The sequence below is a fragment of the Nothobranchius furzeri genome, chromosome 8, assembly GCF_043380555.1.
Source record: "Nothobranchius furzeri strain GRZ-AD chromosome 8, NfurGRZ-RIMD1, whole genome shotgun sequence".
In the NCBI taxonomy this organism is placed as follows: domain Eukaryota; kingdom Metazoa; phylum Chordata; class Actinopteri; order Cyprinodontiformes; family Nothobranchiidae; genus Nothobranchius; species Nothobranchius furzeri.
The window spans coordinates 39,122,112-39,136,207 of record NC_091748.1 but is presented as its reverse complement, the minus strand read 5'-3'; the positions used below and the strand labels follow the sequence as shown (position 1 = coordinate 39,136,207).

The 14,096-nt window shown below is 44.0% G+C and overlaps 1 protein-coding gene across 2 annotated transcripts in view; it reads right to left on the bottom strand.

The window, feature by feature from the left end:
* The window catches only part of sh3rf1 (SH3 domain containing ring finger 1), a 42,671-nt gene extending 28,790 nt beyond the window's left edge, over positions 1-13,881 (bottom strand). The window contains exons 1-2 of one of the 2 annotated variants that reach the window (XM_015975629.3): positions 13,656-13,881; positions 12,452-12,943 (exon numbers count right to left, since the gene is read on the bottom strand). In XM_015975629.3, the coding sequence (XP_015831115.1) occupies positions 12,452-12,826 (375 nt within the window). In that variant the 5' untranslated portion in view covers positions 12,827-12,943; positions 13,656-13,881. Of the gene's footprint in view, positions 1-12,451; positions 12,944-13,562; positions 13,625-13,655 lie in introns of those variants that run through there. The other variant, XM_054734871.2, reaches the window with a different exon arrangement.
* Between the last annotated feature and the right edge of the window lie 215 nt (positions 13,882-14,096).

Genomic DNA, 14,096 nt, shown 5'->3' with positions numbered 1-14,096 from the left:
TTCTTCTCCTCTGCAGTTGGACTCATGAATAGGTCTGCCCACTCCAGTCGTTTGGTTTCAGTCACATGACCCCGTGTCGTGTTTGCACCTGAACTGTTCCGCTCTGATCAGTACCTAAACCTTCTTGTTTATAGTAGCCATTTCTCTAATTACTGCCACTAAACATTATTATATTTATCATGATTATATTCTTACTTCCTATATTTTGCTTATCTCTTATTTTTACCCTTTGTTTTGCACCAAGGACTGCAGCAATTTCCTAATGATATGATTTCTCACACATATGGCAATAAAGCCCTTCTGATTCCTTCATGTCAGTGTGCCAAGTATAAGATAACAGCCAGCTATATAAGCTCCTCATTAAGATAAACTGATGCAAGCTAATCCCGATAAAACCTGACAAACTGAGTTATCTTAAGATTTCAAACCTAAACAGCTAAAAATTAGAAAATTCTCAGATTTTCTTTTAATCCCTTGAGGTCCACGTGGCAGGGGTGAGGTGGTGCTCATTCCTCACCCCTGCCACGTGGACCTCAAGGGATAAACCATCAATCCTGCTCAATGGTCAACTCTCTTTGCGGGGTCACCCATGAAGACAGTGGGAGGGTTAAGAACCTTTTTCTGACACAATTTTTAATGATGCTCAACAAAACTACAATGGTAAGCCATTAACAAATGATTATGTGTCCAATTCAGCTCTAAACAGGTGCAGCTAGAAGAGAATTCAAATAGATAAACAAATGGTTTAGTGAGTAAATTATACACAACAGGCAAAAGCAACAATCAATTTCATAACAGCTGGTTTCTGTAGATCAACTGTTAATTTACGTCATTTTGGTCATTTTAAATGTGAACATAAGGCAAATGAAGGGCATGCAATCCTGGGTCAGTCCAAAACTGTAAGTAACATTAAAAAACAGATGCGAACAGCTTAGTACACTTTGGACCGCAATCAACAAAGTGTAAATTCCACGCCGTCATAATGTTGTGGGAACGTTTACTGGCTTGATTTATATTTTGTAAGTCGACAAAAAGACTATAAAACATTTGTGCTTGTCAGAGCTTTAATGTTTAACACTCACTGGGATTGTTTGTTTCCCTCCTTACACATACCAAATGAGGTCCCACACATTGGTCTACAGGCATGAAAACACTCCCAGCAGTCTGGATGCCAGATGGGAGCCTGAATCGCATGTGAGAAGGAACAGGAAGTTTTCAAAAGCCTTGGAAACTCCTCCTGTTCTTCTTCATGCTCTTCCATGTTGCTAGGTCAGCAGAGGTGCATGCCAGTTAGCCTTATACTAATTTACTGGAAGTAAAAATATCTAAATGCAAATCCCAGGAGGGACCAGTCCATGACCTCGACTGTTAGCTTCTGTTCCCCGAGGGCTCATGTTAATGTGGGTGCTAGACGACAATAGAAGTCTTCCTCTCTGAGGTTCAGACACAGGTCCCAGCCTCTACTTGCAAAACAGGGAACAACATCCGAATTCCTATTTTTATGTGCAAACGATGGTGGTTGGGGGGCTTAATGAAAACATTTAACATGTGAAAATACAATCAGGAGGTTTGTGTGTGCAGAGTAACCCGTAGGTTTCAGATTAGTCATCGGAGGGAAAGCGTTTTAACAGGAAAGAAGGAAGGATTTATGAGAGAGCATAATATGCACGCATTGTGGATGTGTCACGCATGTGGTGTTCGTGAAGCTCTTGTGTGTCTGGGTGTGAGTGTGAGTTCTACTGTGAAAATGCAATTAGACAAAACCACTTGCACATGAACTAGCACATTTTTGTCCAACCCTACACGTAGGAGCTGCCATCTGTACCTGGCTGGCCTCTGGTGAGGGGTAAACGCTGGTTCTGGGTGGCCTTGGGATCAGTCTGCTTGTAGGACTGAAATCCAAAAGAACAGAACCCTTTAACTCACTGCCAGTTCATATGCCGGGCTTAGCTGCTTCTCTCACAGGAACCAACTCAGATTTCAGAGCGGACACGGCATGTGAGGAGGCAAAATACAGAGAGCTAGTTAGACAAGGACAGAAAAACTGTATGAGATCAAAGAACCAAAAATAAAACACCAGGCATGGAGAGGAAGTACGGCTGGCCTTCCCGAACTTTCCAAACAGTACCATAGAGAAGAGACACACATTTGGTCGGCGGCCTTCACTAACATCCTAAAAACAAAAAGATTAGGACATTTAGATGAGAAAACACTGGGCTAAACGCTTGAATTATTAAATGCAAATATGGGAATTTGAATCACTATGATAAACATTTAAATACAGAGAACTAGTGTCCTGCAATTAGCTGAGACATCCCTTCCCTGGCTGAATTATTTAAATTAAAAAGTATGAATTTAATCAGCACTGACACTAAAAGGATGGTTAAATCTTGTTACATGTACAGGGCACTATTAACGAACTGGAATACCTCCGTTAAAGGTGTCACAAATAGAAAGTTCATGTGTTTCCAAGCTACAAAGGGATCAGCTCACAAATGTCACATTATGTGTGTATTGAGTGCTAGCCAATATGAGCTGAATACTAAGCATTTCCTCACATTAGTCTCCACTGTGCTTGTGAAAGCATGCAGTGTCTGTAGTCTTTTGTCCTTCTCAGTCATTCAGGGCGAGCCACCTGCACCGCCACGACTGACTTTCATTTACACAAGCTGCAAATGAAGGGATGGAGATGGACAACTAAGCACGTTAATGTTTGTTAAATCGCTGTTACATGTGATGGTATCATTTTAAATTGGGTCTGTTTGTCAGACTGTTGGACAAATGAAAAACATTTGGGTGGTATTTGGACGTCCCTGCAGTGGACAAACAAAAGCAGGAAGCTGACAGGATTTTGGCAAAGCCCCAGTGAGCAAACACTGCATCTTTTCTACGACTCAAGAGGCAACACTATTTTTCACTCTCTTAAGAAACTCTATTTGTCCAGTCAGCCCTCGACTCAGTCCAGATGTAACACCTAACTGCTAGCTTCCTCTAGTTCTCCTCCGAGTGTCCCAGAAAAATATGAAGAGACAACATCTACATTAGCTTAATTCCTCATTTCTTGTTGATGACTGAGGAAGCACATCTGTTAATGGGTTACAGTTTTAAATTAGATTGTTCAACATGTGATGATGTGTTAGCATGAATGTATGTTAAACAGAAACTGGCAGGGCTAGTCCCTAACCTGATGGTGCAATCCTGTTTAAGCAGTTTGACCACTCCACTAGTCAGCCATTAGACTTTGCACCCGCGCTGCTCAAACATACTTTAGTCTGCACATAAGGTGTGTAAAGGGTCAAAACAGGCCACACTGTGTTTTCAGCAGATTGACTATCAACAGTTGTTTAATTTGAAATCTTCACCTTCAAATGTGTGCTGGCATCAGCTGCATTATTCAATAGAAGCACAAGTTAGTGACCTAGCGCAACTGAGCATAGAAGCGGCCTGTTTTTGCCATCATCAACATCAACACTAAACAGAAATACAGTCTGAAGTCTAACTGACAACGTGTTGTCTGATTATGTTGCAACCACACACCAGCTGTGGGCGTGCACGGTGTAATGGGCTCTTGTGAAATAAAAGTCTCAGTTATTTTAAACAAATATTACCCTCCTTTAAAGAGGCCAAAGTCACGAAGGACAAGGTGTGTGTGTGTGTGTGTGTGTGTGTGTGTGTGTGTGTGTGTGTGTGTGTGTGTGTGTGTGCGCGTGTGTGTGTGTGTGTGTGCATGAAGAACATTGGCCTCCAATTAGAGCAACTAATAAGAGATACCAGTGTGAATGTAATCCTGCTGCTCGTAGCAGGATGTGAGTGCAGAAAGCATATTGTGGCTAAAAGCCAAACCATCCAGAGTTTTTGTCTGCTTTCTCCTTTTCAAGTTCCCTTCGATAATTAATCAGACCCTGTCAGCAGAAAAGACCCCACTCATGGGAAGTAACTGAGAACACAAGCTTCCAGAGGCCTAATCTTCAAGATTGTGTTGCACCACATTCCAAATAAAATACAGATTACAGACTCCCATTTGAACTGTCTGCTCAGGAAAACTGACAATTTGGCAGAAATAAAGTTTCTTGTTGATCAAAAGAAAATGAAACTATCAAGTTGTCCCCCTTTGACTTAATTAACAATGGCGACCGCGAACCAAGGAAGCACAATTTCACCAAAGCAGAAATTGAGGTACTTGTGGGTGAGGTGGAGAAATGAAAGGAAGTGCTTTCGCAAAACAAAGAGAAAATCCACGGAGTGGCACAGCGTTGCTGAAGCCGTCAATGCTGTGAATTCTTCGATCCCTAGACTCCAGAGTAAGAGTCACGTGCGCCAACCAGTCAGCCAAATGGACATCTCCGTTGGCCGAGTAGCCAGGGCGCATGATCAATCGGGTCACAGTGACAGGACGCTCACACTGTCACAGACGCATGACATTCTGTCTCATTCTGCATTCCGTATTCTGCGCTTCGGGCTGTGTGTGTGTGTGTGGGGGGGGGGGGGGGGGGGGGGTACTTGTTCTGTGTGCACATGAAGCGGTACAAGTGGTAATGCTACTGGAATCAGGGTGTCCTCAGCACCTTATAAGCCAGGCTTTGCTTGGCCAACCGCCAGGCTAAGCGTCATGCCCCACCCCCCTCCCCGACTCTACCGTGTCCGCTGACACCGAAACTAGAGCCCTCCATCAGCTGATACTGGTGAGAAACAGCAGCGGAACGTGTGCAACCCTCCAAGAGCGCTGCGGGACGGAGCGGGCAACCCCCTCCCCCCAAAGCCGCCAGGCTTAACTCATTTTCTGGGGGAAACCCTGAGGAATTTGTAATTGTACCTTCTCAGCAGCAGCACTGCAGGTGCAGCACTGCAGGTGCAGCACTGCAGGTGCTCTCCATGTCCAAAAGTTGCCTACGCAGTTTTCCGACCCCGTTTTGTGCGTAAGCGAGCTTTGTAAATGAGGCCCCTGGTCTGTGAGGCTACAAAGCAGGAATGTTTTAAATAAAGAAAAAAAATGTCAGTTTGGATGAAAATTTTAAGGCCATATTTTCTTGCTCTTGAATTTCATTATCCAGATGAATAACTAATTACAAAATATGTTAAAGGTTTTAGATTCAAGTTCATTTAAAATGTTTGTGATTTAGGAAACAGATGTCATGAAGTAGCCTGGCAAGACAGACTAAATAAATGTATTATTTAAGCCCTTTTCAGACAGACATTCTGGAACATTTGTGGACAATTCAATCCGGTTTTTAACCGGAACTGTGTTTTCAGACACACCACTTTTGTACCGGAACTTGTCCTTTCGGCTGCGTTCACACAGCAGGGAAAAGTTCCAGAAGTCTGACGGCGGCGGGGTGGTGGTGGGGGGTGGGGGAAGAGAGAATCGGACTCATGTTAAGAAGAAGAAGAAGAAGAAAACATCATTTCTATAGCGCCTCTCAAGATAAAAATCACGAGGCGGCGGCGCTTAAGCATAATTCTGCGCACACGAAGACGCATAAGAGACCTGGATGATGAAGCTCAATGTTTAAAGGAATCACTGAAGCGGTGTGAAGCGCTCCGTCGCGCATCTAGACGGTACCGTAGGAGGCGAGCTGCCGTGGTTCGCCGCATGCTACAGCAGCGAGCTATATAGGTGCGCACGGCATCCCCCGGTCCCCTCCTCCTCCCCCTCCCTCTTGTCCGGAACTTTACCTCACCAGTCTGAAGCAGCCACCTTGTCCGTAACAAGTCCAGACCTGTTACTAGGGGCTTCGTCCGGATAAATTCCGGAACACATTATCCGGATGTTTGTATTCAGACACAAAGGTCTTACGGACAGAGTCCGGAACATTTCCGTTTTTCATGGCCTGTCTGAAGGGGGCTCTAGTCTGGCCACGCTCCATCGACGGCTCTCAGTTGTGGGGCGGGTTCTACCGTTGTCTTTCAAATGATCTCTGCATTCCACTGGACAATGAATGTGACATCCTCTTGTTTCTCTCTGTTGCATCATCCCACCCACCAGGCATATAGAGTGCCCTGATTGGCCCACAAAGCGGATAAAGCTCTGTGATTTGTTCACTAAGCAGATAGAGCACTATGATTGGCCCACCATTATGGACCAATCACAGCTCTTTATGTGTTTGAAACCCCTCTAGAGAGCTGTGATTGGCCAGCCAGAGTCCTGGTAGGAGCTGCTGAGGTTCCAATGGAGCGTTGCTAGACCAAACTTTGCAAAGCAAGAACTTGGTCTAGTTCACTAGGCTAGTCATGAAGTACACTGAACAGCAATTTAATTTTACGAAGATCACTTTGACATCAACTGTCTAAGGGGGTCATTTCTATCTCAGTGATGTTATGCAACCCCACAGAGCATCTTCTGTAACCTCGGGTGTGTTTTGATTTGAATGGCTTATCTAAAAGGAGGCTAAAGCTAGCTCGATGGCTCCCTCTCCATTTGGTTTGTCATGCGGTTTATCACACAGACTGAAAGGAAAATTTCTTAAACTGTATCCACATATGAATAAATTCTATGGCATGACCATTCTTTAAGGAACAGGCTCTTTGGTCTGTTTAAACTGGTCCTCCAGTCTAGAGCTATCTGGTGTTATATCAAGATGTTTCCCCATTGAAAGCTGTTTCAGTTTGGTCTCATTTCCACACTCTTCCTGGTGTATTTACATTGAGCCATTGTCACTATCAACGTTGTCATGAACAACGTCTTTTATAATACAGATGTTTTAAGGTCTTTAGCCATATGCCAAATGAGTATTTTCCATTGTATTGTGCGACCCTCACATCCATTACAGAACTCAGTACAAATTCCTAATGTCTTAGAAGTTAAGGGCAGAGTCATTCACGGACACAAAGAATAACTTTAGGGGACAAATACAGAAAAACCTCTGATGAAATAAATGGTTTCACCTTGCCAGAAGGAACCAGAGGCAGGCACTGCTGCTGAAGATGCATCAAGAGGAAAGTAATAGTCTCAGGGTCAAAGGTCAAACTACAGAAAACAGAACTCACAGCAAAACACGATTATGCCTTAGGGACGAGGATTGGACACTTAAGATGCCAGCGGTCAAACGGTCCATGGATGGCCAATTCAGGCTAACCAATCACAACACAGGGTGAGAGGTCAAGCTCCTCACTAAAGTCCAGACTGGTATTAAAGCCAACCGCAGGAATCCTTGGTGGGTGGGGGACACACCATGTAACCACACATAAGGGAAAACCTGCTAATAACGCTTCAAAATGATAAATCCATTGAAACATTAAAAACACGGGCCAAGTTGGACTACATTAGTGATCTAACTTCACTTATTACAGACAACAAGCACAGAGTGGGCTGTGAAAACAAACAGTTGTTGGTCCAGAAAACATTCTCCAGAGGAGCCTTGTCCACTGGACCACACACACACACACACACACACACACACACACACACACACACAAAACAAGCTTAAACGAAAAAGCTTGTGTCCGCCCCCACAGGTGTGATAGGACTCTGGATAAGAAGGTCTTGGGTGCTTTCTTTACTAGATCATGCTGAGAGATGGGGCAGGAGATGTGACATGAATGGAGGAAACAAGGGGGTGGGGGGGTGGGGGGGCTGCTAGCAAATGTGGCACTTTGGTTTGTGGACCACCCAGCAAGCGGTGCTAAAATTACTTAAATAAAAACAAGAAAAACAACAACAAACATTAACACTTCTTTGCCCATAAAATGTATACAAAAAGGTTAAATATGATTAGAGGCTAATGGTGTAAAATGACTGCCAAGCGGTGAGCAAATGTATACAACAGGCAACAAGATAAAACTACTGCAGCAGTCTGCCTGGAGGCTCTCAGGTGCAGAGGAGGAACATCTCTGCTTAAATGTCTATTAGCACAAGTCTAGGCCTTCATTTAGATGACAGACCACAATACATTTGCTGTTTAAGGTTTAACAGCCAAGAGCTGAACATACAGCAGCAATACCTGCTGATACTTCATGAGGAAGGTGAACATGAGCTGGCAAGGGGAACGAGACTAGACAAGCCCACCGTTTGGAAAAGAAACAGTGACCTGCAACTGTTCATGGCATTCCTCAAAGAAACAAAACATCCCCCTCTGTCTGGGAAAAAGAGATGGAACAAGTCTTTCCTCTCTACGTCTGGCCTGGAAAATCTCGAGAGCCTGAAAAGACAAAGAAAGGCACACAGTTTTGTTCGAAGAGTGGTGCAACCCAACAATGAGGAGACAAGGACAGCTCATTAATCATGACTGGGTCTTTTGAACTCACTGGAGTAAACCTATACTGTACAGAAGTGTAACTAATCACATTATTATTCACCGTGTCCGTTCCAAAACATGCCACATGCATGATAGTGGATGTAGAAGGCACGAATCTTAAGGTAATATTATTTGTATGCATTACACCAGCAGACTGACAAACCGCCCATGTCCCCGCTCTTGTGTCCAGTAAAAGACAGGACACTTTAAAGGTGTAGTTCACTCGTTTAATCAATACATTTGCAGTAGTCTCTAGTAGGAATTAAAGTCTTGTAAGTTGTACTCTGGGTACAAAAATCCCTGGTCCACCAAGAAGATTACCAGATCAGAGAAGGGCTTCAGACGGCTAGATTTAAAGGTTTACTTCCTGATATTTGGACATCTCACCTCTGACTGGCTAACAGAAACACAACTCCACCACTGACTCCATTTACTTTGCAACGTTTATGTTTTATCTTCATAAATAACACAAGCCTGGAGGAGCTTCTGCCATATTGTGGAGTTGCTAATGCTAACAGTTAGCTTCGACTAGCCGAGACAATCTCTGATGTTTCCTGGATGTTGAACCATGACTCAAGATGGGTGAGTCCATGAATGTTACGTGACAGTGTGACATAGATCTGTCAGGCTTTTCTAATCTTAGAGTTACATCATCTATTTTCTATCAGAAGCTATTGCAGGAAATAGGTGTAGGAGACTATTTTTATGTTCAGCTTGCGTGAAAAACTCAGAGTGACTGATTATAATCAGGAACAATCATTAAACATAATTTTTCAGAGAACCACACATTTAATCTTATCCTGATAGTTATAAATCACATTAAGACTGAGGGGTAAAGGTTAACTAATGCTGAACTAGCTACCATCTGCACAAGAAAAGTGTGTGAAAATGCAAAAGCGTAAGCAGAGGTGCATGCACAAAGGTTGCTAGAAGTGTTCTGTTTCCTCAGAATGAAAGTCAGCAGTAAGAGGAGAATGGGGAGCAGCGTCGACTCGGTGTCTAATAAACTCTAATCTCATTAGACCTTTAACAGGCTCCAGCCTGGATTTAGATGGCGAGGAGGGAAAAGGAACACGGCAGAAAGACCAGGGAGAAAAAAAACGGAGCTTGTGTCAGTGGGTCATAAGAGAAAATTACAGGTGGCTTCAAAATCCCTGCATGCACGGTCCATAAGGCCGCAGCTCCTTAGTAAACCGCTGTGGGAAAGACAGAGAAGGCGAAGGCAAGTGAAAAGTGTGAGCGTGTTGAGTGGGAATGGAAAAGTCCCAGTGCAGAGCAGTACGTGCGTTTGCCAGTATGTGGCCAGTGAGAGGGTGTAATGACGGGGCTCTGTCATACAGGCGGAGGTCAGGACACGGCAAAAAAAATCAAGACTTCAACAACAATCTGATGTCATCAAAGACCGCCAGCATTACTCATCGACCTCAGACACAGGAGGTACACAGGAATTTTAACAATCACTCCACATGAGAATCTGAAAACAAGCACGGTTTTCTGTACAGGAGAACAAGTAGCAATGGAAAACAATGACCTCTGTAGCGACACGGAAAACTCGAGTTTCCGTTGTTGACTAGAAAGCAACGTCAAATTACCACGCTGTATTATTTGAACAAAGGATGTAAGAAAGAGAAGACTCTCAAATGGAAAGATGCTTACAAAAGATAAAATAAAGCCTCTGCTAGGAGACAATGGTCTAAAATATCCTCCAACAGTTAAAAAGAAGAGTGTGTTGTTACACATCAGCTAAGAACACAAAGGCAGACATGAGCCAACATCCGAGACTGGAACACCAGTTTTAACTAAAACTAAAGCAGGTTAACAACAACAAATAAAACTTAAAAGGGACGGTTTGGCACGTAAGAAGTGTGTTTCTGTAGAAGTAATAATTACAATCTCACCCTTGGATAGGCTGCTAAATAGCCTCAGCCTGGAGAAATAGAGTTTACGTCCTACAGGACTGATGAGCTAACAGCTAGTCTGAGTGGCCATGGCTAACGTGTTGTTGTTAGCACCTTAAGACATCAAGTCCTCTGAAATTTGCAGCTGCATGTTTTCCTAAACCTGTGCTGTTCCAGTAAAAACAGCCCCTCTGATGTTCTGCTTTTGTGATGGGCCTTCAGGGTCAACTCTCTAGAGACCTACAATAAAAACTAAGGACATCTACTCTACTCTCCAGCTCGCTGAACATTCCCCCAGCTGGCTGTGACCCCTGAACTGTGACCTCTGACTTCCTGACAGCTCCAACGGCCATCTCCCTCTCACGCAGAAATATCTCTGAGCAATCTGTTTTCAAGCTGTGTGTTTAATGAGTCAACAAGGGCCAGAGGAAGACAAAACATCCATGAAACAAAACACCGCTAGAGGCGAGTCACACACAACTGCAGTTCTACAGTAAAGACATGTCTCCTGATTCTCTTTCAAGACGAAACATGCCAGAGCGCTGCGTCAAACACACTCCGCGGTCCCGGAGATGATGGGGAGGAGGGACTGGGCAAAGTTACTCACTAAACATTTGTCCCTTTTGGTGCCTTCGTTTACCACCCATCTGTTACCGTTTCTGTTACTGGTGGTCATCCACATTCACAAGGTCCTTCTTGGCCCTTCTACACGTGTCGGCCGGTCTGTAGGATCAGAGGGAGCCCGAAACAAAACCCTGTTGAACTTCTGTCAGCCGGTCCCCACCATTCTGCCCTCCCAGCCATTATCTGGTCGTACAAGCGTTGGAGGTTGAGCTCCGCTTTAACGGTAGAATAGTACCAAAGGAGCAGCCTCAAGCTTTAAAAGATAACCCCCCTCACTTCCCCCCAAAAAGGGACAGACGGGGAACAAAAAAGAACTGGGTCTGAGGGTGTCACCCAGGAGCGGTGGAGCGTTCAGTCCCTAAAGAGCACTGACCAGAGATCAGGCTGGGCGATCTGTCAGAGCTTTGATCTCCGTCTTTTATGTTCTGGAGATTTTACACCTGCACGGCCGCGTCTTTTCTTGTTCTCCGTCATCAACAGAACGCCCAACACAGCAGAACAGACAAGAGGGCTAATCAGCAGCACAAAACTCCCAATATTTACTGGACATGAAAGAAAAATAACACTTTTCTTTTAACAATGTGTCCCCAGAAGAGTACACGCCCTCCATGTGTACGCTAACATGAAACGTGAAATAATGACAACCTCCATTTCCCACAAACATGAAGGGGGGGGTTCCTGAACGTTGCTTTGAAACGAACACGAATCCTTAGAAGTGATACTTTGGCAAATGAGGCAGGTCCCCCAGTAGTAATTTACAGGACGGTCTCTGATCCTCATACCTGCATGGCTAGGCAGACACATCATCAGCATTTTGAAATTCCAATGGTCTTCATGCACAAGACCCTGATATCTTTTCATCTACCCACTACCGCTCTGGTGGGGTCCAGAACAAGAAGGGCCCACAGGTCCATGGCCCTTTTTATTTCCCCGCCCCTCACATTAAGTGTGATTTGAGCATAATTGCAGCTCGTAATCTTAAGAAATGTGATATCTGAAGCATTAAGTCATTATGATTTACATACATTTTAAGAAGAAAAGCCTTTCATGTTACGCATGCTAGTTTTATACAAACAGTCTGGGCAAAGTTCTACAGACAGCCTACAAAAAGGTATTTGAGATGAACTTATGCAAGACATGGATAATAAGCTGGATTTAAACGTCCACACAACGAAACAAAAACAAACATCGTTGTGCCTTTTTGCTTCACGTCCGTTTTTATATTCCTGCAAAAGAAACAACTTCAAAAATTCAATCACTTCTCAAATCTACGACTCCTCCAAATATTCTTTAAAGACTTCTTAGTTCTGAAGATTAAACACACTGCAGTCCCACCCTGAACTACACAGGTTGTGAAGCAGAGATCTCTAGTGCAGAAGAGACTATCGCTTGGTCAGCAACTAGAAGGCAGCTAATGGTAACGAGGAAAATCCTGGCCGCCATCGGCAGGAAAAGGAATTCTTTGGTGGCTAAACTATTAAGGGCTCTAAATCTCAGGCCGTGGTGATGTCGGGCTGCTAGTCAACTGGCTGACACAAGGATCACAATGACAACCAATAATCTGCAGCAAAGATTAGAGACAACAAGTTGCTTTTAATCCACATAGATTTTCTCTGTTTTGTTTCAGCTTGACCCCAACAGCGTGAAAGGCATACTGGAGCTCTGTTATGCCTGTTAAGTTAGTCACAAATTACTAACCCGGACTGCTGTGCTCTTAGCCTGGGCACGCTGTGGCCCTGGAGTTCCCTGGTCCCTGGTTCCACCTCCATGTGCTCTGGCCACAGCTCCAGACATGCCGTTCGTACACACTCCAGCCCCCGAGCCGGCCCTTCGAGGTCTCTGCTTGATGCCATCCAACAAGCGCACCAGGAGGATGTTGCTTGGGAGTTCATCAACAGCACACTCCACCAAAGTCCGGCACTCGGGGCAGCGCAGCTCTCCACGAGAGCCTAAGATGCCCTGAAGACATCGACGGCAGAAGGTATGCTGACAGGGCAGAACCTTCGCAGAGGCATCCAAACGCTCCAGACACACGGGACACTCAAGCAGATCCAACAAAACTGACTCATCCATTCTCTTGTGCGTCCTCCTTCACAAAACCATGGTGGTGAAGTTTTATTGTTCAGAAGTGGATCAGAAGACTGTCACGTCACTCCCATTCCTCGCCTATTGCCATGGCATTTTCGTCAGCTATAAAAAAAAGAGCAAAGAATGAAAGTTTATCAGCTGTGCACAAAAAAATAGGTCATAGTATCCATACAGCAGCCATGACATATGGTGTGGTGTTTCCGGGTTAATCTCTGGTCACTGCTATCAGTGTTACAGATCATTACCACCCACAAAACAAAAACCCTGAAATGTTTCATTGTTTAAGACGTTTACTGGACTGGAGTTAATCTAATTGAGTTTACAGGATGATTGCACCTGATAATTGTGATCTAGTTCCCTTTAAACAGCCACGCTGCTGCTGCAGGACTCAAATACTCACATTTTTCTTTTAAACCGAAAAAGAACACATTCTAACCGGCGACCTAAAACTTAAACTGTTCCTAAGGTTATATGAATATATTTTAGGGGAAATAAACACAATCCATCATCGTTGCTCATGAATACTTAACGTTACACCGGGTAAACACAAAATAACGTAAAACAACGTTTTATTTCATTTGTTTATCGTGCGACTTAAAAGCGTAAAGTCTGCTCTGTTATACAACAAATGTTGACTAAAAATTAAAAGCCTGTAGTTAAATATTTCAAAATATCACATATTCACGTTAATGCTGTCTCTTTAACAAAAACTAGTACTTACACGAGTTTTTTTAAAACACGCACGTCAAAACAACCGCTTCAACCGGAGCCAACTAATTTAAAACACTTGTGGCGACTTTAAACATTAGCTTACCTCTTCCAGAAACACGACTCCTCCTCTTGTTTCTCCCAGTTTCTACCTACTTGCTAACGTTAACTTAGCAACCTACCCCAAAGATTTTAGCCAGTTATTTGAGTGTTTATGACCAGAAATCCCGCCCTTTTCCCGACATAAAATTTCCTCAAAGGCGTTCGACGAAAGGAATAAGCGGACCAGCTTCCGATAGAAAAGTTAAATCTAACATGGAAGAGGACAGAGGAGACAACGGAACTCCGAGCTCTCGGAGCAGAGCGCCATGCTCGGACTGCAGTTCCGCTGCTGGAACAAGCAGGGGGCGACGCCTTCACGGACGCATGGGAAATTAGGAAATTTCAAGAAAACACGTCAACAACGTCGACGTCAATGTACGACTCGTTTAACGGGTTAATCGTTAACAACTAACATCCAAAGTCATTTTTAATTTTTGTCTTTCAG